The 27,224-nt window shown below is 56.0% G+C and overlaps 2 protein-coding genes across 7 annotated transcripts in view; one reads left to right on the forward strand and one right to left on the reverse strand.

The window, feature by feature from the left end:
* Positions 1–5,030, forward strand: part of CAMK2A (calcium/calmodulin dependent protein kinase II alpha) — a 40,025-nt gene extending 34,995 nt beyond the window's left edge. For all 6 annotated transcript variants that reach the window (XM_080399403.1, XM_080399399.1, XM_080399400.1 and 3 more), the window contains one exon: positions 87–5,030. In XM_080399403.1, coding sequence (XP_080255529.1) covers positions 87–90 — 4 coding nt within the window. In that variant the 3' untranslated portion in view covers positions 91–5,030. The remainder of the gene's footprint in view (positions 1–86) is intronic.
* On the reverse strand, positions 5,025–27,212 carry SLC6A7 (solute carrier family 6 member 7). Its single transcript, XM_080399434.1, has 14 exons — positions 21,607–27,212; positions 15,811–15,991; positions 14,968–15,099; positions 14,179–14,413; positions 13,520–13,658; positions 13,076–13,210; positions 12,309–12,412; positions 11,621–11,745; positions 11,126–11,238; positions 10,914–11,045; positions 10,448–10,547; positions 9,978–10,078; positions 9,594–9,761; positions 5,025–8,642 (listed from the first exon to the last, which is right to left on the reverse strand). Exons 1-14 carry the CDS (start codon positions 21,637–21,639, stop codon positions 8,430–8,432), a joined length of 1,911 nt encoding a protein of 636 aa, XP_080255560.1. The 5' UTR covers positions 21,640–27,212; the 3' UTR covers positions 5,025–8,429.
* Positions 27,213–27,224: the final 12 nt, after the last annotated feature.

A 27,224-nucleotide genomic window follows, 5' to 3' on the forward strand; every position in this document is an offset into this window, starting at 1 on the left:
CCAGTGGGATGGCAGTGGGGAGAGGGATGCTCTGCCAAAGGGATGGTTGAAGCAAAGTCCCTGTCTTCCCGGTTTGTGTTTTGCAGCTGAAGCGCGGTCCTGCCCGTGTCGGGTTTGTCACTGACTGACTACCAAGGGGAGACCCCCTCTGACATCTTCACCTACGGGACTTTGGCTGTTGGCTCTGCTGCTTGGTTCCCGCTGGAATAACCCCTCGCTTCTCACCGCACACACGCAACAGCCCTGCTGGCGCCACGCAAGCATCCCATCGAACCCCTGCACCATGCCGGGGCCATGGCGCTGGGCCCCCTTCCTCTGCATGAACCAAGAAAAGAGAAACCATGAACCTAAACCTGAGCATCTGGCCAGTAAGATGACGTGTGCCAGGGTAAAGGCCTTCCTCCTCGGCTGCATGGAGTTGATGGGAACCCCCACTACCCAGCACGCCTCCTGAATCGGGCTCGGGCTCGGACTCGTCATCTGCCTCCATCCCCACCGCTGCTGGGAGCCCCCTGAGGAAGAGGAGGGCAGGGGCCAGTTTTGAGCCGCTCTGTGCTGCACCCTCCCTGTGTGCCAGTGGATTTTGCTTTGCTGCTATCAAGGTCCCCATGTGACGCCGTGGCTCCCGCCTGCTCCCGACCCGGGCTTCCGCTTCCCAGCACCTCGGCTGGGGAACCATGATTTAAACCATTTGCAAAGTCCATTTTCCGTGTGCCCCTGGGTGAGGAGGGAAGTGTTTGGATGGGTGAGTAAAGGCTGTCTGTTTATTTTCCCTTCCCAGGAGTGTAGGCTGGCTCCTTCCCAGGAGAGCAAGTAGGTTTGCGCCCTGGCTCCGGGCAGCTGCCATGCTGAGAGGGATGCTCTCCCTCCTTCTTCCCTTCTCCCTTCGGAGCAGGGACTGGTGAAGCTGGGAGAAGAGAGGAGGAGAAAGACGACTGCTTCCCAGCGCCGCATCGGCACAGCCGGGAGCTGGGGCTCTCCCAGCCATGCCATGGCGGTAGCATCACTCCCACACCCTCCTCCCCACCCGCCACCCAGCCTGGATCCTTTACCCCAGCCCCCAGCCCCACTGAGCACTCACCCCTGCCCCTCGCATGTGCCCCCTGGCACTCCCCTGCGCCTGACTCCCGGGCTGGGACGGGGACAGCCGAGCTGGCTGCCGGGTCGGGGCGCAAACCTCCATCGCCCACACGACTCCTTCCAGCGACGACGAGGAATGCAACTTTAGTAACAAAACTGCAGAATCTGATCGTGCTTCAAAGAAAACAAACAAGCCTTTAGCTGTCTTCTACTTTGAGCGCATGCCTTTTTATAGGAAAAGAAAACAACCTACTGTGTATTTCGTAACTTGATTTTGAGTATTTGCTGAAATGGATCTTTATGTAATAACTAGAAACATTCAACTGTTTAGGGCGGGAAGGGTCAGGGGATTTTTGGGGGTTGCTGTTTTTTGTTGCGTTTACATTTGGAGAGGGGTTGTGCCGCCACGATGCCCCTACCAGGAGTCCCATGGCTGCCAGCCCCCACCCCACGCTGCAGCGGCTCATCCCATCCCATCCCACAGCACCGGGTGGGCAAAGGCACCCACCTCCAGCAGCACCCACCTCCCCGGGGCACCTTCCCACACCCCATGGGTCTTCCTGCAGGGCAAACCCAGGTGGTGGCTCTTGGGGAGCCACCAGGACGTGGCTTTCAGGACAGAAGACATGGCCGGGAAGGGGAATTTTGGTCTCACCCCTTTGTCGTCAGGTAGAGGTCCAAGGGCGGGGTTTTTTCCGGCCATTCTGTTTCTTGTTCTCTTTTTTCTGACTGGAACCTCTTTGCTCATTGACGTGAGACTCCTGCAGTGCTGCTGCCCCAGGGGACTTCCTAGCTCCACTCTCTTCATCTGCATGGCGTTTAACTTCCTAGACGGTGCGTGTGTTGAAAAACAAAGAAATTAACAAAAAACTGCTTGTTTTGGACACAAGAAAAAAAAAGAAAAAAAAAAAGGAAAAAAAAAGGAAATGTTTTCTCCATGTAAATTCTGAGTGTGTATTTTGCCTTTTCTGTGGTTTTGAATGCTTTGCTCTCTGTTGAGGCAGGGACAGCTGCTGTATGAAACGCAGCTGCATCCTTGCAAGACTGCAAAAATATTTTCCCACTGGATGGAGGGGAAGAAATCCAAACTGCTGGGGCATGAACAGGCCCTAAGAGGTGTTTTGGTGTGTCCTGCTGCGCCGACGGTGCAATGGTTGCTGGCAATGTGTGTAAGGAGACGCCTTTTTTTAGGCAAATCACTCAGGTGCTCCATGGGTGTAGTGGTGTGTCCCCGTGCCCTTGGTGGACCTGTGCTGTTTGACTGTGGAGCTGCGTTGGCTTGCAAGAGATGCCCCCAAAGCAGGGTAATCCATGCAGGGAGAGGATTAGCTTTTAAGGTAGAGTTTGGGTGTTTTTACAGATCTGTTTTTCTTCCTGTAATCTTTTAGTGCTGGGTTTGTTTGGTTTTTTTTTTTTTTTTCATTTTTAAAGGAAGGACTCAGCTCTTTCACAGTTTTCTCTCTCCCTCTCCAGAGCTGGCCATGAAGCCAGCCACAGTGAGTGTCTCACCCACCTCCTGATGCCCAGGCTCTCCGGGCGCCAGGAGTATTTTTGGCAATCAGTATGAAATGGATGAGGATAGAGGAGGTCATGGCAGGGCTCTGTGTGGGAGCTGTAGGGCAGATGCCTTTTCAGCCTGGTTTTGGAGCTCCTGATATCTGTGGACCTCAGGTGGGCTGTGAGGGTGAAGCTGCTCCAGCAGCTGCTACTAGAGAAAGGAACTAGGACAGGGGGTGTGGTGAGGTTTGCCAGGGATGATGGATGAGATACTGGTGTAGATACCATCTCTTTTCACTGAGAGCCCACTTTGGGCAGTTGCTGCTAAGGAGGAATGTCTTGGTTTCCAGGAAGGCTTTGAGGTGTCTTCTTGGAGGTAGTTTATCCTCCTCGAGTTTTTCCTACGATCATCTCTCCAGGGACAGGTTCCTCTGGAGGCAGCTGGATGTCCTTGCAACACCTAAAATGCTCCCAATCCTTTCCAAGGGAAGCAGAGTCTGGGGTTTCAACTCCTCCTAGTCTTCCAGTCAAGCTGAAGGCTGACCAAGGAAGACCCAACTTCCCAACCTGCCCACGCTGGCAGCATTAAGCACCTGCACTTTAGGGGTCTGTCCTGCCCGGTTTCTCTTCCCCACCTTGCCCTGCTTCTCCAGAGCAGGTTCCTGTATCCCCAGAGCATCTCTGAGCAAGCACTGATATACCACCACCCTTTCTTTCAGTAGCCATGGTGAACAGCTTCTGTCTCTGTCTTCCTTCACATTTTCTGATTTCTCCTAAGCTTGCAGGAAAACTAAAAGCACCCAGTCATCAACTGCCTCCATCCTTCTTTGGCTCACAGAGCCAGGGATGCTGCAGTTACATCTGTACTTTTAAGTTGTTGGCACCATCCCTGGCACATGCTGTCATCACCCCAACAATCCCACCATGGTTCTGGGGATGACCAGGTCCAGGGCATGTTCCCAATAAGCAATATGGACAAGGCCACCTTGTTGAGATGGAGTTTACCACCTCGGACCTCCTGTCCCCATCGGCCTCGAGACTGGAGATCAGGCTGTGGCACATTTCATTCCCTAATGCAGGCAGAGCCCAAGTCACGTGGTCGCCTGGCCGTCTGGGTCAAACCACACTCAGAAATCCTCCAAACTGATCATCTCTTCCACCTCTCACAGACCACAGGGGATATCCGAGTGGAAGCACTTGCTGTGGTGGTCTAAGGGTCCCAGCTCCACAGGTGGGCTTGGAAGTCACCTGTTTTCCCTTCCTGGCTGCCAGGGTCCAGCTGCAACATCATCATTTCTCAGGTCTTGCTGGGGTGTCCGCTCTGGAAGAAGAGGCCACACTTGGGCGTCTGCTCTTTGCTGCAGGAGTGGGCACTCTGCTCCTTACCCTGGCCAGGCACAGCCAGGAGAGCTATCTTTCCCACCCACCCCAAGTAAATGCCCCCTCTGCCAGGCACTGGACCCTTGTCTGACCCCAAACCTGCCTCCCCTCCATAAGCTGATGCCCTCATGGAGCCCCAGAGGTTGCAGCAGGTACCAGCAGCCATCTGGTCCCACTTTGAGCTCACGTTCTGCTCGGCAGCCCATGGTGCGATCACTGAGGAGGACCAGCAAACAACCGTGCCGTGTTTGAGAGGGCAGCCACATCACAGCCCCGTGGACCAAGAGGTGTCTGTCAGCAGAAGATCCCATAACCATCTCCTCTGATCATCCCAGGAGCCGGGCTGACAATTCTTCCCCACCGCAGGACACACCTCATGGTGTGCACCACTCTCTTGATGTAACAACCATCCTCCTGCCAGCAGGATAGAGACCTTACCATTATCCATTTCGAAAGGTGCAGGTCCAAGCCCACCCATACCAGACAGGAAAACCCAGATGTGAACAGGCTGTGGAAACACCAGAGGAGGGGCTGGTGGCCCCTCCACCACCTGTCCTTGAAGGCCACCCACCGGCTCCCCATCCCTTGGCTGAATGTCCTTCCCGCCTGCAAGTCACTAGGGAGTGGGAGAGGAGGCCGTGGTGGGGGCTGTAGTGAGCGGCTTCTTCCTTCTTTGGGTTGTTGTCCCTTTTTTCTAACCGTTGCACAATTTTAGGGCTTTTGTAACATTTTTTTGGACAAGCAGGGATAATACGTTAACAGTGGTTTAAGAAAAAAATGAGATAACTCTCTCATATATTATATATATAAAAAATGATATATACTTACAAGAAATCTCTATGGAAATATTTATTTAAGTCGATTGCAAAAAATATATTATAATTAAGAGCATACCAAGCTTTGTCACATAACAGAAAATGAGGCCCCGGGGAGGGGAAGCTGCCTGTCCCCTCGTGTCTGTCAGTCTGTATGGTTGCAGCTGAAGCCTTTCTCTTATCTTTTTGTAAGTGCACTCAAACTGTTGAGCAGTGTGACCGTGTTGGATTCAGTGGGAGCTTGATGGGGGGCGGGGGGGAGGGATTGGTTTTGTTTCCTTTTCCTTTGTTTTGGAACCTGTGGCTGTGAACAGAATGATCACTGCTCAAATCGGATGCTCTATTTGGGGAGGGCGGCGGGGGGACCGGGCGTGGGGTGGGTGCGGGAGGGAGGGCGAGTGTCAGTTTTATTCTTGGTGTTCAAGTGCAATAAATAGCTACCAACTTCTGAGCATGGAAACGGATGATTCTCTGTCACTGCAGTGACTCAGACCGTCTGCCACCGCCTTGTCCCTCCGTCACCGCACTCCTCTCCTCGAAAGCATCGAGGCTGGGACCAAGCCTTGGGCAGCAGCTGCAGGCAGCAGGCGCTGTGCCCCTGCCCGCGGGGTGCTGGTACCCTGGGCACCCCTGGCCGCCCGCACCCCTGGGGCTTTGGCAGAGCTTGTTGCCACCCGCAGACCTGGGTCACCCCAACCCGGCCCTTTTCCCGGGGACGGGGCTCCGGGGGCTACAGGTGCCTGGGAGACCCCACAAGCTGCCCGGGGCTGGCCGGGAGGTGCGGACCGAGCTGTCACCCTTGCCCACTGGGCAGCCAGGAGAGTTTTGGGGGAGCTGGTGCTGCAGGGTGCGGGGCGCAGCACCCCCAGCCCAGCCCAGGACGGGGTCTGGGGGGTCCCCCCGGGGCAGCTGCCCGGCTTTGCCCATGCAGACGGGCTGGTACCCTGCGGGGGCCGGGCTGTCCCTGCCCCGCACACGCCGGTCCCGCCGCGGGGCCCGGCCGGCGCACGGGAGCCCCCCCGCCGCCTGCCATGCGCGGCGGCCCCAGCAGGTGTCAGCACCGGCCCGCCCCGCCGCCCCTTCCCCAGCCGGCCCCGCAGGGCGGGGGGCAGGGAGCCGGGCACCCCCCCGCGCCCCGGCCGCCCCCCGCCAGCCCCGCCAGCCCAAGGGTCTCGCCCTGGGCTCCGCGGGGGAGCAGCGGGACACGCCGCAGCCCAAAGCGGCGGGTGGGGGGGTCCCTGCCGCGGGGACGGGGGGTGGGGGCGGTGCGGCATCCCCGGCCACGTTGCCGCGCAGGGTACGGCTGCCCCGGCGGCCGGGAGCAAGGCGTGCTGCCACCAGCCTCGGCGTGCACAGCCACACGTGGCCCAGGGGACATGTCCTCCGGCTATGGCATCGCCCCGGCCCAGGGACATGTCCTGCGGCTGTGCCATCACCCCGGCACCTTTTGCACCAGGGGCTTCACTCCCACCGTGTCCCTGCGCAGCACCGCGCTGATTGACGGCAGCTGCCAAGGGAGACCCCAGATGATGCCGGGTTTACATGAGGATTTAGGGAACGTGGCAGGACCCCATGTGGGTAGGAAAAGGTCAGAGCCACGCCAGGACCGGACCAGCCTGGTCAGCCCAAAGCACCTCCCTCTCCACGGCGTGGGAAGGCACCAGGCTCTCCTGGTGGCTCTAGCACATTGTGGCCAGCAGCAACATCACGAAACGCCCAAGTCCATCACCGGCTCCATCACACCACGCAGACCCCTGTGCGTGCCCCTGCTGGGACCATCCCAGCCTGGGCTCCCCGGCCAGCACCAACAGCTATGGCTGAGCAACACCGTGACCTCCCGAGGCCTCCTGCTTAGTAAATAGTGTCAAGGTTAGAGCGAGGGATTCATTGGGGCCATAAATGTTTATGGCAGGCCCTCCCCACTCCCCAGCCACCACAGCCTGAACTTTTTCCATCAGCGATGCTTTTATGGTGGCCTCTAATGATTAACCCAGGGGCTAGCAGCTGAAGGTGCTTTGCAGTGCTGTCGTGCTGTCAGCCCCACATGCCTAGGGAAGTTGGGGCTGGGGGACCCCCATCTTCCCCGCAGGCTGCAGCTGTGGTGGGTTATGGTGAGAAGGACATGGAAAGCCACCAGTGGTCCTGCAGGGCAAGGAAGGACAGGGCTGGCTGGGGAGGGAGCTCAGCATCCCCGGGCATGGGGAGGCAGGCGGGCAGAAGGCCTACACCCTAGGAGTGGCAAAGGCAAAAATTAAATCTCCTCCACCATAGGAAAGGGTTCTTAAATAAATTTGCAGCCTCACACCAGGATTCATCCTGGAGGCTCAGCCCATGGTGCTGGGCCCAGGGCAGCATGGCCCATAGGGTTAACAGCCCGGTGCACCAGGGCCACATGCACAAACCACACACAAACCATAATTTTTCTGTTTATCCTGGGTTTGTGGCTTTTACCTGACCAGGACTGAGGTTTGCAGGGCAAAGCCCAGGGGGTCTGTGCCCCTCCAACCCTGGAAGCCCCTCTAGATGTGCCCTTATTGCATGCTGAGGAACCCCCTGAATAACCCAGGAGAGGCTGTGTCACACACCACTTTTTAATGGCAAGCTGACAGCACACGGGAGAAGGCACACATGACATCAGGGTGATGGGAACTGGCAGCGTCAGGTCCAGACAGCCCCATCCAGAAGCTCACCGGCACCCCCCAGGCCAGCAGCATGGGCAGGAGGTGGATTCTCCCTGGGCTGAACTACCCCAAAATCACACGTAGGTGCTGAAACCCAGCCCTTCGCCTTTCCCTGGGAAAAGCAGCACTCAGTGCTAGGGACAGCCCTTGGCTCTCCCTCGGAGATGGACACAGGTCCTCCTTTGGCTCTGAGTCCAGCTGAGACCTGTCCCTGACCTCCTGCACACGTAGGGGACAGGTCACTCAGCCTCTTCCCTCCCTTCAGCTCACCCCAGCCCTGACAGGCACCAGTGGAGAAGAGCTGCCCTGACCCACTGATGTCCCTCAGGAATCTACAAGCTTGGAAAGGCCCAAGCTGGTTTGTTCATAAAGCTTTTTTGTTTTTCATCCCCTTCTAATCGTTTTTAGCTGCTCATTTTAATTGGTCAGATTTCTTTAATGGGGCACTGGTTTGTGCTGGTTTTGCTGGAGCACCTCTGTGTGAGTGGAGGGCCTGCACACACCATCCTTAGGGCATGGAGGATATCACAGTCCTTTCCCACACGTGTTTGTGGGTTACTAGAGTTAAATACACACGAGCAGAGAAGACCAATGCAGAGGACCTCCTCTCCTCTCCCCACCTCCTGCAGCCTGAACATCCCTGCTGTCCGAGCATCCCTGCGCAGGGAGGGCAGGGCTGGGGAGGAGGGTGGGAGTGAGGCAGCCCAGACGCCATCACACAGCCGCACAGACTCACCACACAACTTGCCATACTGAACAGAAACACCTCGGGGGCAGTGGGACAGGCACCAGCTCCGTCCTGGTGGGGCCAGGGTGGTGGTGAGGAGGCTGGCAGGGTCGGCAGCTCCCAACTGCTCCCCAAAAGACCCCCCAAGCTGTCCTGAAGTGCCGCAGTGCAACCTGTGCAAACTGGGGGGGTGTGGGGGGGTGGTAGTGTGTGTGAGCCCCCCATCAGCCTACGGGGTGCTCGGTCCCCTCACATCATGGACTCCTCCTCCTCCTCCTCCATCTCCCGGTCCACCTCGATGGCCGTGTTCTCGTAGCTGGTGATTCCCCCATATTTCCGCATGTGGACCATCAGCGGCTTGGGGGACTGGCTGCCGGCCAGGCTTGCCACGTACATGCCCGTTCGGTTCTCCTCCAGCGACGGGCCCCAGTCCATGGCGGGCCGGCTGGCTTGCTGGACTCGCTGCAAGGAGACAGGCAGAGCGAGCACAGGCACCCTGCACCAGCACCCCCATCCAGCAGCTCACCCACCCCTCCCAGGGGATGGTGTCCTCTGCCAGCCCTGAGGGACTGGAAGAGCCTCCGATAAGGATGGGATGGGGCCAAAAGCTTGTCCTGAAGCTTTTTGGGAAAGTGGCTCTGGGTAAGTGCCCTGCTGTGTGCTGGGCAGGTGTTGTGGTCTGTGGGTGCTGGTCACAAGGGCTTGCAGGAGCTAGGGGCTATGGCAGGGCTGCAGCCCTGCGGTGTGGGGTTAGAGCCACCCAGACAAGGGGTCAGCCTCAGCCAAGGCAGTTCCTGGCCACGCCACTGTGCCCACGGCTGCACCAAGCCGGGCTGCAGCCAGTGAGTGCCCCAGCAGGCAAGTTGTTGCCTGGGGAGGGCAGCAAGCCCTGCTGCCTCTGCTTTTTGCAGCCTGGGGAGAGCAGCAAAGCCCAGCCGGGCTGGGAAGGCTGTGACCAGCCAGCGGCTTCATAACCTGCTCCTGGGCAAAGTCTTTCAGCAGAGGGATCCCACCTGTGCTGCCTGTGGCCGCCTGCATGTTCTGGCAGCTGCCTGCCTTGCTCTATCGCTGCTCCTGCAAAATGGGTGCAAAGTCCCATGTGCCTGCACCTGCCCCACGCTAGGGACAACGTCCTTCCCCACAGGGCCAGGCATAGCAAGCTTGGTTTGGAAGGGGCATGGGAAGCAGCGAGACTCGGTGCCTGCCTGGCATCGTGGGAAGGGGCACTGGTGGAAATGCCCTGGGACATGCCATCTCTCATACCCCATGGGCAGCAAGGAGGGGGGGAGGCACACACCTCCAGGAGAGAGGAAGCAGAAATTTCCAGATAATACAGGTTTTACAGGGTCTCGTCGTCACCCCTGCACATTTCTGGGGTGCTCCCCAGCAATGCTGGGCCCCAGCACCTCCTACCTCCCACAGCGTCCCTTCTTCTCGGAGCACAGCCACCACCATGCCCACGGGAATCATCAGGCAGGAGAAGACTCCCATGAGGATGCCCAAGACCTCAGCCCAGCCAGGGAAGCGGTAGCTGCCGTACTCAGAGGGCTGGTACTTGATGATGTTGTACACCAGCAGAGCCTGTGGGATGGCAAGAAACTGAAGTCAGCAGAGAGCCCTCTGAAGGTCTCATGCTCAAAAAAGACCTGGAGAAGATGGAGACCTCCCAGCAGAACCAGAATGGTCCTTGGGGCAGGAGATGCCAGCAGAGTGACTTGTTGCAATGGGAAGTCACCAGGGATGCTGGCACCACTTTGGCTTTCCAGCACCATCCAGCACCTCAAGCTGAGCAGTTACCATCATTGTTGCTGGGGACAGGACCATCCAGCAGGCTCTGAAGTAGGGCCCTGGTTTGAAGCCCAGCATCATGTGGATATCTCGGCAGAACCTCTTCATGCCTGAAGGAGGGAGAGGGAAAGGGACTCAAAACTGTGATCCCCCACCCAGGGCCAGATGCCTGTACCAGGCTGCTCTTCCCTGATCAAAAGTGGTGGTTTGCATCCTCTACAGCAAAGAGGTGTCCCCTCCCAGCTGGGAGATGCAGGAAGGGGGGCCCCAGCAGGTGCTGTCTGAGGGACCAGGTTTAGAACCCCAAGTATCTCAGGAGAGGTGAATACAGTGATGGCCAAGAAGAAACAAGTGGTGGGAGCAGAGGTGTTTCATGGTCATTCTAAGGCTGCTGGCTCCCTTACCTTTCCCTCTAAATCTGTCTCTTGATACAGAGAACCCACCCTTCCCCGTGCCCCTGTGGTGACAGACACCCTTACCATAGACACGTGTCACCACGAGGCAGGTAGTGATCACCACCACCATGAGACCAAAGCCAGCACTGTAGTCATCCAGTAGGACCAGCCAGTACATCCCACCCTGTGGAGGCAAAGCGCAGCGGCCAGCATCTCCATGGCCATTGTCCCAATAAACTCCCCACCCCCACATCCTCCTGCTTTTGGGGACACATCCCCTGAGGCCCTTTGTGGGCGCTGGGGAAGACAACAGTCAGGCACCTCAGGAGACATCACTTTCCTTCTGGGGTTGGTTGCAGGGACAGGAATAACGCAGTGTTGCTCCCCCTGGACCTCACATCCCCAGGAAGCCCAGGCTCATGGATCATCTCTCTTCCACCTTGTTAGCTGACGTGAATACATGTGTCTGCAAACTTGGCCCCTGCCCTAAGCTCTCCCTAAAGTGAGGTCCTAGTCAGTCCCCACAACGAATCCAGCCCCACAGCCTTACCTCTGTTGTGAGGATGAGCCCCATCAGGAAGAGGGCGATGCAGATGACAGCTGAGAATGAAGCTTTCTTTGGCCGAAGGTAGTAGGGAAATTCATCTGTCACTGCCGTAACGATGGTCTCCATGAAGGCAAACTGCATGCAGAAGAGAAGAGGGTCTCCTGAGCCCCCAGGCTGCCTGGCACAGCGGCTGGCTCAGTGGGCTCTGTCCTTACCTGGCTGTCCAGGCCCAAGGTTAACAGCATGAAGAAGAACAGGAAAGACCAGAATGGAGAAAGGGGGAGCATTGTCATGGCCTGGGGGTACACCACAAAAGCCAGGCCAGGACCTAGGGGAGGTAAAGGACAGCAGGGTGAAAAAGGGGTGACAGTGTGGGGCATGGACGGATGGAGGGGAGGAGAACCCAGCAGACTGGCATCATGGCAGGGGCCTGCCAGGGCTCCTGCAAGATGGGCAGGAGGGGTCCTGCAGCAGAGGGTGGAGAGGTACAGGAGAACCAGCCTGCTCCTTGCTCAGACCTTTATTAGACATCACTCGGCACACTCAACACTTGCACGACAGGAACCGGTCTCCCCGCTTCCCTCCCCCTGGTCAGCCGAGTGCACAGCTTCATCCTCACACTGACACCCTCAGATGCCTTCCATCCTGGAGGGGATGCACAGTGCACCCAGGCAGAGGGTGAAGGAGAAAGGGTGTCTGTTTGACCTCACCTGCTTTTGCCACCTGGTTAACAGGGACCCCAAGCTCCTGGGACATGTATCCCAAAACAGAGAAGATGGCAAACCCTGCCAGGATGCTGGTGATGGCATTGCCCAAGGTCACTATGAAGGTGTCCCTACAGAGGAGAAAGAGCATGCTGTGAACGTGCCTGCTCCTTCCCACCCCGCACCAGTGCACGGTGGCATTGCCAGCCCCAGGTGCCACAGTAACATGACCCAGTGCGATTCTCCCCCAGGGCTTCTCTTGGCATGTGCTTTCCAGGGTCAAAAGGAACATGTATCTAATGACATGGTCATTTTGTGGGGGTTCCTCCCAAGCTTTCTTTCCCCTGTGGAGGGGATCAGCCCAGATGTCCAACAGCCAGACTCTGCTGGTGACCCACAATGGATGCTGGTGACATGCATAGCTCTAGCCTCAAATATCCCCAGCCTTGAGCACCTACATCCCAAACCTTCTGATCACAAGTGCTGTGCCTCGATGCTTAGCAGAGTTTTCTACCACAGAACCTGCTGTCCTTCTCGAGCTTGTGTAAGCTGCCAGGTATCTGTAAGATGCTCGAGCAAGTGCTGGATGACCCTGTGCTGCACCATGTGCTTCTTCTGGCTTTAAACCCACCAGCTGAGGGTTTCATGGCTCCCCCCAACCCACACTTTTTAGAAGACAGCAGCCGGCTCCCACCTGTAGATATTCTGATGGAAGGTGTTGTACGAGGCGAAGGTGAGGAGGCCCCCAAAGCCTACCCCAAGGGAGTAGAAAATCTGCAGGGCTGCCTCAATCCACACCTGGGGGAAAGAAACAGGTCTGAGGAGAGCAGGGGGCTGGAAACCTCCTCCAAGGAAAAGGGAGTTGAAAATATGCTTCCCCAGCCATCCAAGCACGCAAAAGCCTACAGGGTCTTTGCCTTTCCCTGTTAACATGCTCACCGCTCATAGTGGGTCGGCTGGCTAGCAAAAGGGTAACAAGAGCATTTTAGAGCCCAGCATGGCACTGAACGCCTTTGTCAAACTGGGTGCTCTCTGCTACAACACTGACGTCCCAAGAAAACTCCCTGCTCCACACACAGATTGCTTGAGAAAAACAGAACAGCCAAAACCATCATGGGCACCCACCGGCACCCCCCAGCCCATCACAGGGGCTGGGGTAATCCTGCCCACGGTCCTGGTACCCAGGGGAGGTGGTAAGCACACTGTTCCCTGCCTGGAGAGCCTGAAATGCAGGCACAGGGCTGTACCAGGTGGGAGGAGTGGCATAGGCAAGGTGTGGAGCAAAGACAGATTGCTGGAAGGCAAACACTTTGGGTTTAGAAATAACCAAGAGAGAGGGCTTTAGGTTGAGGGTGGCTGGAAAAGGCACCTGGGTAAGTGAACTGCCTCTGTTGCATGCTGGAGGTGGCAGGAGAAGGTTCATTTTTGTGTCTTGAACAAACTACACAAGGTCCTGCTCACCTTGGAAGACAGCAAGTGATCAAACTGGGGTGTGAGGTAAAACTGGATCCCCTTCCAGGCCCCCTCCAGGGTCACGCCACGAATAAGCAGCATCACCAGGATGAGGTACGGGAAGGTGGCAGTGAAGTACACGACCTGTGGGAGAGCAGAGCCAGCTGGGAGAGCCGGGAGCGAGAGCACAGCACCAGCATTCCCTCCCAGCCCTGTCCCCACAGTGGGACCCTGCACTGCCTGGCATCATGCTGCAGTGCTGGGGTCCTCGGGACGCAGGAGAGCCATCAGCCCTGCTGTGTCTGGGTGCACAAACCATCCCCAAAGTGGCCTGTGTCCAGCTAATGCTGTTTATGGGTCTCACTTTCCCAGATATGCAGAAAATTGCAGGCACTGGTGAGCATCACCACCCCCCCACCCCCCCACCCCCCGAAGAGACTGTGCAGCCCTCACCTTGCCAGAGGATTTGACTCCCTTTAGGATGCACAGATAGACGATAGTCCAAGAAAGGAGCAGGCACAGACACAAGTTCCAGCGGATTCTCCCGGGATCCCCGATCCCAGAGCTCCCTTGGATGTGCAGGACGTACCGGCTAGGGAGAAAGGAGAGTCACTAGTGAGAGGCCATGGACACCTCCCGCCTCCTTCCAGAGGCCCTCTCTGAACGTAGCAATGCTTCTGCTGCAAAAAACAACCTCGTCGAAAGTCCCAGCAATGAAAGAGCAACAAGGCACTGGCAGCTATTTGCTGGGGAAAGCGGAGCAACTGGTGTGATTTCACCACCATGCATTAAAGACCCCAGAGGGGATGGCCTGGCAGCTTGAGAGAAAATTCCCAGCTGGTCCAGGCATGGGATGCATTTCAGTCTAATACGTCTCCAGGCCAGCAAAGCAGCGCTAGGTCGTGGACACCTCCCACATCCCAGGGACATGATCCCAACGGATAAACTGAGATATCGCCCACAGCTGCCCATGAGAGCCCATCACTGCACCCACAATGCCAACCATGAGTGCCCACCATGCCATGAGATGTGCATCACAGACCCTCCACCCCTCATATTATCCTCATGCTCTTCCCAGTTGGATGCCAACCGGGTCAGGCTGACCTCTTTACCTCCAGTACTCCTCACTGGGGCTGACGGTATTGCTGATGTTGACAGGGAAGGTGGTGTTCCCTGTCTTGATGACGTGGTGGTCCAGGCACAGGTCGGTGTTCCACCAGTTGCCGCAGTGCTGCCAGGGCAAGTCGCTTGTGAGGGATGCAAAGAGGTAGAAGAGAACGTAAGCAATGATCATATTGTAGTAAATGGCCACCAGGGAGACGATGAGGATGGTGCCCATGCCAATGCCTGGAGGAGGGAGAGGGTAAAGGAGGAGTGAGCTATCTCTCTGGAGCAGAGCAAATCCAAAACCAGGGTCAGACACTGGATCTCAGCAGCCAAATATTTAACCAGTCAGAGGTTCACCTGCTGGGGGGACCCTCTTATTGCCATTACACCCTCCAGACATGCCTTCTCTGAATTGATGATCTATTGCATTGTACAGATGATTTTACTCCAACGTAATGTTGAGAATGAAAGTATTTTATTTGACTTTTTAAAAACTTTATTCTTACCTTTGTCTTTAACAGTTATTGCTTAGCTTTGTTGCAGTATTTTGTATACTAACTGGCTTAACAATTTCCATACAATTTCTAGAGCTTCAAAGACCTATCCATGTCATACATATCATGCAGCTACTAAAACAGCTAACCCAGAAGTCCAGCCTGCTCCACCTTCCTCCACGATTTAAACTTTGATTCTAACAAGAGCTTTGAGCATCATAGGATGCTGATGCTGGTCCATGTCCTCATTCAGCAGCTCTTCCAGAGGTCTTGCAAAAGCTCTGGACTTCACTCACGCACCTTTAAAGAGAGGGCTTATCTTCCAGACAGCGAGTGGCCCCAGGCTGGAGAACTGACCAAGTGACAGCTCCATGAAGAAGATGGGGATCCCACAGATGGCCAGCATGATGAAGTAAGGAACCAAGAAAGCTCCTGCAAGAAACAAGAAAAAAACCTAAAAAGAACACAGAGCAAACACCTAAAGACCATCTATGACAGAGAATAATGTTCATTCAGCTTTCTGTGGCCCTGAAGGATCTAAGCCACAGTCTGGAAGATAGCAAGGGGTGGCAGTTCACTGCTAATGCAGGAAGAAAGGGTCTGTGATCCACCCAGTGCCCTGCTTCCCCCCTGCCCCCAACTCTTTTTTGTCCTTGAATCTTTCACAAATGTTGTGAAATTCTCCAGTTATTATTGCATTTGGCAAGCAATTACTCTGGGAGTAGTTGAACAAGCTGGGCAATTTGCACAACTACACTGGGGTCTTGCATTGCAAAAAGCTTGCTCTGCTCCTTTGATACCTGGGAAGCATTTGGTGACCCCACTGAGTCCTGGAGGACATCAGCCCAAGAAGCTATTGGAAACCAAGAGAGATGGATGCTCAGGCAGTATCCAGTCCAGCATGGAGCTGGGGATGCCTCCAAGGCCATGAGTGCAGAGGTGATCTGGTGAGTCCCTTCCACACATGGGTACAGATGGTTAAAACCCTATAGCAAGCATCGGGGGCAGCAGGAGGCTTCACCCCGTAACAATGAACACTACTTCCCAGCCCCGAGAGGGGAAGACACATCTCTTCAGAGACATGTCCCACCAGCCCAGCTCAGTGAGGGGCAGATGTGGCCACTCCAAAGGATGCTCAGGTACCTCCTCCATTGGTGTAAGCCCTGTAGGGGAACCTCCAGACATTTCCAAGGCCCACGCAGTATCCGATGCAGGAAAGGAGGAAATCCAGTCGTCCCGTCCAGTTCCCTCTGTCTTCTGGGCACTCGGAGCCCAGGTCCCTGTCCTGGCTGCTGGGGCTCACCAGGAGCTCTGGTGTCACCGGCTGAGTAAGAGCAGGGGATGGGAGAGGGCAGGCAGGGATCAGGGGAAGAACGAAAACAAAGGATGAAGAGTGGGAGAGAGGAAAGGAGAACTGAAAGCTTGGGTGTAAATTTGTGACCCCAAGTCACAGCATTGACACTTGTCCCTTGGGGACACCCTGTCCCAGCAGCTCTCTGACCAGATCAGAGGATGTCTTGCTCTGCCGCTGAGCAAGGAAAAGGGATAAATGCAATCCCACATGGCCAGAGCTCCCCTGGGAAAGGCAGGATGGTCCTGGTTCATCTTGAGAGGCCAGGACCTGTCATCTTGCAACCCCAGTTTCCTAAGAAATCCTTTCAAGGGGTCATGATAAACTTCCCTCCTCTCCCACAGAGCATGGCTGTGAGGACAGCAGGGGAAGAACCACCCTCATCCCGTCCCGGAGCACAGCACCCCAGCCCCACGCGCCCCTGCCATGCTGGGCACTCGGCTGCCATTAAACGCTCTGTAGGTTTCCTGCACTTTTCCAACTGCCAAAAGCCTACGCTGTGGGGATTTAGTGACGCACTCCCGGTTGTCCCTGCTGAGAGAGCTCCTTCCAGCTTTCCTAATCTGCCCTGGATCAGTGAGGCTCAGGCAGCTATTCAGCAGGCAGGGAATTAACCCCTTCCCTTCCTGCCTGGCTGCCTCAGCGCTGCAAGAGGGAGGCACAGTCCCTGCAATGCATTTAGGTTGGTGTCATGCACCAGGGGGAAGCTCCTTGGTTGTTTCTGTGTCTGCTTACATCAGGTCTGCAGTGAGATCTTTAGTTTGTCTGAAATTGCCCAGTTTCCCGACCTTGGGAGAGTGGGGAAAGGCATCCCTGCTGGCTCCCATCCCATCAGCAGTCACCAAAGCTGGAAGCCTCAGCTCAGCTTAGAACCCATTGCAGATATCCCTTCCGCAAGGCCAGGCAGCAAAAAAGGGGTGGGATGAGGATCCTGCCCCTGTGCCACTGCACATTGCCTGGGACTATATCGGGTTTGGCTGGCATTGAGGCACAGAGGCAGAAGGGTGCTGAGCTCCCTGCCAACAAGGCACCAGAGACCCATTTGGGAACCTTCCTTTCTTTTTGGGAACTCAAGAGGAAAAAAAAAAGCAGCCACCTCCATATCCCCGAGTTCATGGGTCACAGGGAACATGCCCATGGGATGTGGCTGAGGCCGAGGGGCCTGGATTTGGAGGGATCATCCAGGAGTTGTGGGTCCCCCTGCATGAGTGCGTACAAGCGCTCAGAGCCTGCAGCAGACCTCCATCCCCCAGGAGGTGAGAGCTGGTGAGCAGAGCCCAGCGCTGCCCTGCTGCAGCCCCCAGGGGAAGCGGCAGCTATCTCCTCTCCTCCTCCTCTTCCTCAACTGCTGGACTGTGGGATGCTCTTGCTACCGGTTCCCATGGAGACGAGGAGCCATGCTGTCGATGGCTATAGGCTCCCACCTTTCACAGGGTGCACCCCACTCCTCCAGCCCCTGGCACCACATGCGTGCTGCTCACAGCCTGAAGGCACTGTATACGGAAGTGAACCTGTCCCCACCCGTCGTGCAAAACCCTCAAGGGACAGGATGAGACGGGGAAAACTACCCAAAGCCAACCTGAAATGCACAGCCCAAGCAGAGGCTTTAACTAAAACTCACCATTAAAGCCTATCGCTGCTGGATGCCACCATCACAAGGCAAGGGCCAGAAGAAAAAGCTTCAGAAACACAGGCTGAAAAGTCAAAATGTGACCCAAATATAATACTGTTGCTATAAAACTGTTGCTGGCAGCTCTCCTACAGCTGTTTAACACAGCTCTCTGGCTCAGCAACTTCTCCAAACCATGGCCATGCCTGCTAACCCAGCACACACAGCGGGCATGACCCACAGCAGCCTGTGCTTGCAGGTGATGGACAGACTGCTCTGCAACATCCCTCCTGAAAGCTCCAGTGGCTAAAAGCTGTATTCACAAAGGTCCCTGCCAGGTGGGGACAGAAGCTCTGGAGCCATCACAGTTCAGCCTTCCCCCCAAAATATACTTTCTGATCCATCATGTTGCCTGGAGCGCTCTTGCTTTCCAGTTTTGCACCGCAGAAAACCAGCAGGCAGGGATGCTGGGAGATCATTAAATCCTCTCGCCTAATTCCTGCACCTCTGCCTAATTCTAAACAGCTGCAAGAGGGCAGCAGTGGAGCCACATGACCTGATCAAATGCAGGTGCCCACCCATCAGATGTAGCATGGAAATCAACAAAGAAACCAGAAAAAGAAAAGAAAGGAACTAATCTGACCTTTTCCAAACTGTACATGGCCCCGTCCCCATCTCAGTCACCCTTTTCAAAGGCCACGGGATGTAGTTTGTCATCTATGTCTCAGTGATGACTGCTCCCCTTATTAATATCTTCAGCTGAAGCTCTGCAGTTTAAATCTGGGACCCCAGATCTGAAAGCAGAGACTGCTCAGGAGTTGGGTAGACCCTGCAGTTGGTGACATTGTGGTCTCTGTTGGGTGGCTTGGGGAGGCACGGGCCAGGGATGCTGCTGGAAAACACACATGGAGGCTGCTCCCTGACTGTGATGGCCAAAATTGCCCCCAACAAAGCCTTTTCATAGAAATCAAAGAAAACCCGGCCTGTTTGCCTGACTTAAAAGGAATTGGAAAATGCACTATTTAAGGATTCCAGCCCATCTTTGCCCCAAATAGCTGAGACATCCACACCTCTCTACTTCAGGCTGCTGTAAATCTCACACACCACCTTGATTTCAGCTGGGTTTTTTTAGGATTAATGCTTCCTTTCAGCCTTTGTTATAACAGGAATTTTCTTTTTCAGCAGCAGCTGAAGTGCTCTAGTGCTACAATATTGCTCTAGTGCTTTCCACTGTTAACTGCCGCCTTTCAAACCGGGTTCCCATCTCGCAGTTATAAACAGACGGGGTCTAACAGCTCCCTTGGCAACCACGTCCTCTTTGAACACAGCATCACTTTCCATTATTCACCAGAAGATGCTCCCAAATAAGTCAGCAAAGCAAAGGTCACCGAGAAGAAAAAGCACTTTAGTCTCTGCCAAGATAAGAGCTGGCTTCCATAAGGAAATTGCCCTATGCTAATTATTTTCTGTAAAAAACAATTTATGTAAACCAGTGCAAAACTCAGCTGTACCCGTGAAAAAACCAGCCTGATTAAAGTTAGTTTTTCATATTTTGTCTCCATTCAAACTGGCACTGTGGGTTTATTTTGTCAGTGTTTTGTGCATGGACCACAGCCTTTCATTGGGAGAAATGCCACCCGACGCCAGATTTGTCCCCTGCAGATCCCAGCTGTGTGCGAGCACAGTGCGTCTGTAAAGTGTGAATCACTTCAGATTAGTCTGAATTGCTTGTTAATCTCTTCGAGAAAAAAAAAACAGCATAAAAAATAATTCCAATGTAATATTGCTTAGAAAGTGAAGTAAATGGAGCATCTCTGTGGTGCGGAATCGCCCATTAAAGGGCTGTGCTAACTGGTTTCCCCCAGCCCGGGGTCACAGCACATGCCAGGAGAGGGAGCAAGATGCTGGAGCCAGCAGAGGGGGTGTGGGGGGCTAGAGATTGCTGAGGCTGAAGCAAACTCATTACAGCAATGTCCAAAGCACAGGGAATATGCACAGCGGCAGATGCTTATGGTCTTCCATCCCAAAACCCTGGGGAAGGAGCGGGGACGGCTCGAGGCAGTTTGTGGCAGGCAGGGGGGTGCAGTGGCTCAGGCAGGAGGATGCTGCTTGGCAGCCTGGCCAGGTTACAGGGGGGGGGCAGCCCAGATCCAGGTTCCCACCACATGGCTTCAGTCCATTCCTACCAAATAAACCCCAAAGCAAATAATCAAACAAATATAAAACATCCGCTCAGCTCTTCTGGAAATACTATTTTGCAAAAGCCAACCTGAAATCCTTAGAAGCCTGAGAAAGATCTCCTCTGTTAAAGAGGAATTTCCATATGTCTAAAACATGTCTGGTGAGAAGGCTTAAAACTCCCAGCTCACCAGTGGGAAGCGGATCACAATGAGAGGGAGAGGAGGCTGTCGGGGTCCCAGGGCATGCGCTGCAACTGGGGATGCGCACACTCCTCCATCGGCCACAGCCAGCTCCAGGCAAGCCCAATGCCAGCATTGGACATGGTGGTCCCAAGGTGCAGGGTGGCTGCGAGCACCAGGTTCTCTGTCTGGAGCTCAGCAAGAGTATTTCTGGGTAATGAAGGACAGCAGGGCCCTGAGCAGCACTGGGAATGGGGAAAATAACTCCAGAGACATCTGCTTTCCATTCCAGCTGATCGCTGTGGGACTAAATGAATTCCTGAGTAAATGTTAAACAGGATCACCAGCAGCAGAGAAATTCAAGTATCTCAGAAAGCCTTTGGAAGGGACAAAGACAACTTTTAATGGATCTCGCAGTCACAAAGTAATCTGAAAAAGCAATTTTTAGGAAAGAGGAGGAGAGGGAAGAGCCAGACGATGCCTCCAAACAACAGTGGAGAAAGGTAGGCAGCCCTGAGGTTGCCAGGGCTGTCAGATAGCTGCTGGCTTTCACCAAGCCACTGCTGGCTTTTTCACATCGTGTCCCAATATCCTAGGAATTTCCTGAATTTCCTGGCAGGGATGAAACTTCCCTGGGTTTTTGTTCATCTGAAGCTGGCACAGGCTGGAGTCACCCTGGCACGATCTGGCAGAGGACAGAGCCGGAGGGGCTCGCGGCCCTGGGTCACCACCTGGGATGCTCAGGGAAGGGCTGACACACCAGCAGCAGCTACGAATCCCCAGGAGGGAGCTGTGGATGCCAGCCTCTGCCACCCTACTCTGTCATGTCCCCACATGGGGTGGGCACAAGAAGGAGTTTGGTCCCCAACGTGGGGGCAGACAGGGACTCAGAGAGCCTGGTAAGAGCAAAGTGGCAGTGGAGGGGAGCCTAGGACAGGAAAGCCTGAGGGATGGGTGTAAAAAGGGTTTCCAGCAGGATATAAAAAGTGTTAGTAGCTCTGCCCTGAAGCCAGGGTTCAGGGTCCAGCACCACTGAGACCCTTTTAAATCCTATGGAGGAGAAGGAGGAGGCGGCAATGTGAGCTGCAGGTGGGAAAGGCACTGTCCAGCTCCCTGTGCTCATCCTGCTGGGGGGGAACCCCTCATCACCACCCGCACTCCGAGAGCAGGCAGTCCCCTGGGCTGGTGGGAGCAGCATCCCCGGGGTGCCACGCTGCAGGGAGCCGGCTCTACCCCCGGGTTCCCACCCACAGCTGCCCAGCCAGACACAACATGAATCATCAGCGGCAGCACCTGCTCCTGGCAGGGGAGGGCTGGGAGAGAGCACCCAGCCAGCTGGAGCAGGCAGCAGGCAGCTCTGCCCGCAGCACAGGGCCTCCCTGGTCCACTGATAGCAGCGAGGCAGGAGCAGTGCTCACAAAATGCCCCCCATACCTCTCCCCATGATCCTGCTTTGGCCCCACATGCTCACGCTATCCCCGTTTACAATCCCTGCCACGGAAAAGTCTGCCGGCTGCACACTGAGGCTCCCTGGGCAGAGGATGGCAAGGTGATGGGCATCCCTTGCCCCTGCTCCCTGGCTCCCAGCCCCAGGGTCACCCCCACTCCCCGGCTCTCACCTCCCGGAGATGCTGCTGCCGAATCTTCTTCATCCCAGAATCCTGTTGCTATGCGCTCTCTGCTCCGACACTTTTTTCCTCTCGCTTTCTCTGGCGTGAGGGAGGGAGAAGGGGGAGCGGGCGAAGCGATAACAGGCAAGGAGGGGTGCCACTTTCCTGCCGGCTGGGCTGGCGGGGCGGAGGGAGGCAGGGGGGACGGGAGGAGCGAGGCTGGAGGAAAGGTTTGCCTGGAGTTGAGGATGGCTGCGTGCTGAGCAGGGAGGGAGGAGGGGACAGCTCTAGGCAGGCTGGAGAAGGGCTGTCTGATAAATGCGCCCCTGCTGAGGAGGGGTCCCGGACTTCAGCCCCCTGCCAGGAAAGTCTGCTACTTTACTCATGCCATGAATGTGTCAGGTCTCCCTAGGGATGGGCCTGGCCTTGCAGGCACCCTGCACAGGGCACCTTGGGGGTCCTACGTGCCTGGTGGCAGCAGCACAAGTGCAGACCCCAAAAACTCCCAGCATCTTTCTGAGCAGCTCTGAGCTGATTTTCCTATGGCAGGACACGGTTGGAGCCTCAGCAGGTCAGAACTGGCTTTTCCTCAAGCTATCTGAGCCCAGTCCTTAGCCCAGGGGAGTGTGATGCTCAACAGCCATCGGTCCCTTGGGTAGGACCAGCATATCCCACCATTCTGGGGGCAAGAGCAATCCTCGGGCAGGCTCCAGGGTAAGCAGCTGAGTCCAGCATATCGTGGGCCCAATGCTGGAGCACAGGTCACATCTCCAGGGTTCAGACATCCCTGTTGGGTCAGCAGTGGGATCCTACAGCCCTAAAGCCCAGGGAGATGTGAGCTTTTCCCCATCATGCTCAGTCAAATCCCCAGTGAGATGGCAGAGAGATGATCTGTGGCTTCTCTCACTTTCATGGTTGGAAATGTCTTGTGCCAGGCTGCAGAAGGGGACAACCCCATATGCCCTAGGGCCAGTGTGGTACCAGCAGAGCTGTTGTCTGTGTGAGGACCCACAGGAAGACCTCTTTCCCTTGATAATATTCTCTTGTCCTTCGCTTTCTCCCTGGACTGTGCCCAGTCCATCAGGGTGTGTGCATCCCTTTTCCTTGCAAACGCTCTGTGGTGCCTCAGCCTGCCCCAGACCTGTCCCCAGCTGCTTTGCTCAGGGTTAAGACTGAGCAGGCAGCACTGGGGATGTGGAGGACGATAACTGGGAACTGAGAGGACCCAGTCTGTCCAATGTAAGAGCAAATCTCCCTGACATCTAATGACAGTTGTGCTCCTACAGCTCTCCAAGCACTTCTGAAATTTTTTCCCAAAAGGAAACAGATCCTGAGCATAAAGACACACCTCTGCAGAATCCAACACAATGAAGTGGCTTAGAGTTTGCACAGCGGGTCTTTTAAAGCTAACATTTACCCAGATTTCCCAGCAGGAAAGGAGGAAGGAGCAAACTACGTAACCCAACAAACATATTTTTTCACACACTCACAGCTTCCTCAAAAAAAAAAAAAAAAAAGCCTTTGGGAAGTTACCCACGCAGGTTTTACCTGCCTTGGACTTATACATCGCTTCTCCCTCTCCCAGGATGCTGGCAGGGAACGCTCAGCCTGGAGTTGGCCAGGCTGGCAAGCAGGGGCCACATCGGACACTGTCCCTGCTTCACCCTTGCTGCTCAGGGCAGGGATGCTTTGTTTGCTTTGTGCCTGTATGATCTGTATCAGCCCTTTGGCTTTTTCCCTCGGGTTCCACCTAAAGAGAAGTCTCCCACAGACACCTCCGCAACGTGGGAGGGGAGAGGCTGGTGCCACCTTTTCACAGCTGCCCCCGCCCCATGTTGCCAGCATGGTCTGAGCCCTGCACAAACCACCCACCCTTCCCTGGGTAGGCTTTGAGCCCCTGTCTTCCTGCCTCCAGGGCAGTATTTACCAGCAGAGACATCCAGGGCTGGTGCTGCCCTGAAATGTCTGTGTTGACACCACTGGTGGTGAGATGCTCTGTATCTGGAGCTCTCTTTTCTGATTCAGCTGGTGTGGCTCTGGTTAGCACCATCAGCTCTTCAGTCATTGCCTGGGACCACCAGGGAGCAAACATTCCACCCTGGCTATCTGGGATGCTCCAATTTTCACTGCAGAGCTGGCTTGAGTCTTGCACTGCCCTGGAGCCGGCAAAAGACCCACTTCATGGAACAGCATCCCCAGAGGCAGTAAGAGCCAGAAGGATGTTTCTGTGAGGAGCAGTGCAGTCCAGGGACCCAGGAGAGCTCAGGCAGAGAACAGTGGTGTTGCACAGGTGTGCCCATGCCCTGATCCCCAAGGGCCTGGCACTAGGGAGCACACATGGGGCTTGCAAGCACTCTCTAGCAAGCTTTACCTTCTTCTACCACGTGCCTAAGCCACCCCCGGGACATCAAGTAAACCTTTCCATTCCGTGGGCTGAAGCACGGGCACAGCTTGGTGGTAGGGCTGCAGAAAAGCAAACACGCGTCTCTCCATCCTGATGCAGTGCCTGACATGGACTGGCATTGCCCATGCTGCCTGCCATCGGTGGGAAAAGGGAGGGTAGCACACAGGCTGGGGAAACACCCTTGCCCACCCTGCTCAGGCATCCCACCTGCATTCTGGCGGTAGGCACCCGGGAAGAGGTGAGAAGGTGGCTGGCAGCAAGATGGGACCATGCCCAGATCCGCTCCGTGAGACACGAGGAAGGCGACACAGCAGCGGTGCTCTGGTTAGTCACTGCTGGGAAGTGTGCCATGCCGGAGGCTGCTGGCGGGCCGGCGGCGCTTTTGGCCACCTGGTGCGTGTGTGGCCTTATTTTGATGATGATTTCAAGATTTCTCTGAGGAGGGGTGCAGCTGGGCAGCAGGAGCTGGTGGGAAGCGGAGAGGAAGGAACAGGAAGAAACTGTGGCATCTTGCTGGGGACAGTCCCCAGGGTCCCCTGGCCATGGGGCCACACTGTGCCCATAAGGACCAGGCTCCATCTGGGGCCATGCAACTCGGGAGGCAGCTGTTTCAGGTGTTAAAACTGAGTGCCTGTCACCTGCCGGGGTTGCAACCATCAAGGTGACACATGTCCAGGAGGTTTGGACCAAAGAACCCAAAGCTGGTGGGGACATGGGGTCCACCAGCCCCTTTCCTGGCATGGGGGGGACCGGTAGGCTTGCCCATCCCTGTTCAAATGGTGGCTGGAAGGAGGCAGGGAGGACATGGGAGCAGGGATGCAGCAGATGCATTTCGTCACCCATCCAAGGGGTGTGTGTGTGTTGGGGGAAGGGGTGGCTGGGTGTGTGGGCCCGTTTATTGCCTCTTCCCGCCAGCGCCGGCTCCCTGTGCACACACAGGCGGCAGGGACCCAAGGGCACAGCCCATGGCTCGCTGGACTTTTACCCTGCTGTGCAAACAGGCAGGCACCAGATTAGGGTATCAGTTGGAATTTCATCCTGTCAACGGCACCCGCAGCTTCTCTGGGTGGGTGGCGGAGCATCTTCCCTCTGGCCCAGCCCCTCCCCCACCCACAGGTGCCCCAGCGCAGAGGGGGAATTGGGGAGACGCACGCCTCATACCCTCCCAGGACTCCGTTCCCCTTCAGGCTTCCCCCTTGCAGGTGACGGTGTTGCCCAAGGATGGGCTGCCACCACCCCATCCCCTGCCAGGGCAGGATCCCACCAACCAGCCCCACGTGGCAATGACAAAACTGGCTGTCCAAGGCAGGCAAAGCCTGGTGAGGGAGGAGGATGTGTGTGGAGGAGCCAGCCCCCAGTGTGGGGACCACGCTGGAGTCTTCGCACAGAAGTGGCCCCAGTTTCCCCAGTCCAGCCCAGCCCTTTGGGCAGGTGGTCCATCCAGTCCCATCCCTTTTCCCACATGGCACCAGCCCTGTTGCATTTGCCTCCCCCTGTTTGAGCTCCTGATGCCCCATTTCTCCTGGCAGGGGTGCAGGGAGGTGGTGGTCCCATGCCATGGGCAGCCCAACATGCCGTGCCAGTGAGTGTGGGGTCATCAGGGTACAGGGGCAAGGACAGGAAAAAACCCTTTGCTCTGTCCCTCTCTCTGCAATGCCACCTCATCCTGCCACTGCTCCTCCATCTCCTCCACCCATGAGGACTTTATCCTGCATCAGGTGTCCCTCCACAGCCACCTGCCCTGCCCATGCACCTCAGCACACACATCCCCACCTCTTCCCAGGCAACACTTGGCACATTTTGGGGCTGAAGGAGCACTTTGGGCAGGGATTCAAGGGCAGCCCCTTGCTCAGTGCCCTGCAGGACCAGCGGGACGTGGCTGGAATGGAGAGAGGAGAGTGTCAGGCACTGATGCCAGCTGTCCCAGGCACTATCTCACATCCTCATTCTCTGTTTGCTTTTCTTGGACAAGGAGGATATTCAGCCCATCAACAGCCATAAAATGAGATTAGAGGCCAGGAGGCACCAATGGGAGGTGGCCACGTCCGTGGGCAGCTGGCCTTGTTCTTTGGCCTTCACCAGCCCAAGCCCAGCCTCACCCTTTCCCCAGCTGTCCCCAGGGCTGGGAGTTTGCAGCCTCCAGGTCACCCAGCATGGCCAGCCCTCGTGGTGACAAAAGGGTGGGATGCAACCATGCCGTGCCACGAGACATGCATCTACACCCTTCTCAGTGGGGCTGGGCAGAACCCCTCACTTCTGACTCCAGCTGCACCTGGGGGCACCAGCACTGGTGTGACCCCCGGCGCTGGCGTCCCTCCCCTGCTGCAGCACTGCAGGCCAGGAGGAGACAGCAACAAGCCTGTGGCATGCAGGATTCCTGCTGGCTTTTATTTTCACCGATGCCTAAAAAATAAAAATGAAAACCAGTTCTGCCTTATATACACAAAAACTGAGCCAAAGTCCTGAGCCAATGCAAACCTTCATCCTGGGTGCAGCTGGCAATGATGGCCGAGGGAGGTGTCACTGGCCCCTGCAGGAGGGACACCCAAATCCTGTGAAGGCTGGAGTGGGGCAGCAGGCACAGTGGGATGGCAGGGACCTGCTTGTAAAAGCTGCAGTGTGCCTGAGGCACCTTGTTTTCTGGGCCAGGATGGGCTGGGAGTGGTGCAAGGCTGGCGGCAGACAGGGCGGCTGAATGATGCGATGCACCAGTGTCGGTGTGACGCACGGGCTTGGCTGGGTGCTCTGCAGGGAGCAGGGGACATGTCTGCTGCTCCACCTTTCTGGAGCTTGCAGAGACGGTGCTAGGAAAGGCCATGCAAGCTGCCATGCAAGGTTCGTGCTCCCTCATCCCTGTCTTGGTCTTGGGAAGCTGCAGCCCAGGAGCACCCAGAGCAGCCCTGAGCAGGTGCTGCAGACCCTCCTGTGTCCCAGCTGTGCCCAGCTGGCCTTTGGGACGTCTGAAACTGGGCTGTAATTTAACCTGGGCCAATACAGCAGTCAGGACTCAGCAGCATGAAGGGACATTTCAGCTGCAGTTCACCAGCAGGAAAAGAGGGGCATTAGTTACTGGCCTCGGGCACACAGTGGGTGACAGGTGGTACAGTGCATGGAGGAGAGGGGAGATAAGGAGAACAAAACCTGGAGTTCTTTGGGTTTTGAAGAAAACAGGAAAAAACCACTTCTCTGTCTGGAAACCACCTCTCCATCACCTAACACCAGG

Source organism: Falco punctatus (assembly GCF_963210335.1).
Source record: "Falco punctatus genome assembly, chromosome: 8".
NCBI classification, from domain to species: Eukaryota; Metazoa; Chordata; class Aves; order Falconiformes; family Falconidae; genus Falco; species Falco punctatus.

Coding starts and splice junctions, on each gene's coding strand:
- SLC6A7 (XM_080399434.1), bottom strand. CDS start 21,639: ATGAAGAAGATTCGGCAGCAGCATCTCCGGGAG. Junction 13,659..14,178: donor CCCAGTGAGGAGTACTGGAG/GTAAAGAGGTCA, acceptor CTTTCTCCCTAG/CCGGTACGTCCTGCACATCC. Junction 10,079..10,447: donor CGTGGTGACACGTGTCTATG/GTAAGGGTGTCT, acceptor TCCCTCCTTCAG/GCATGAAGAGGTTCTGCCGA.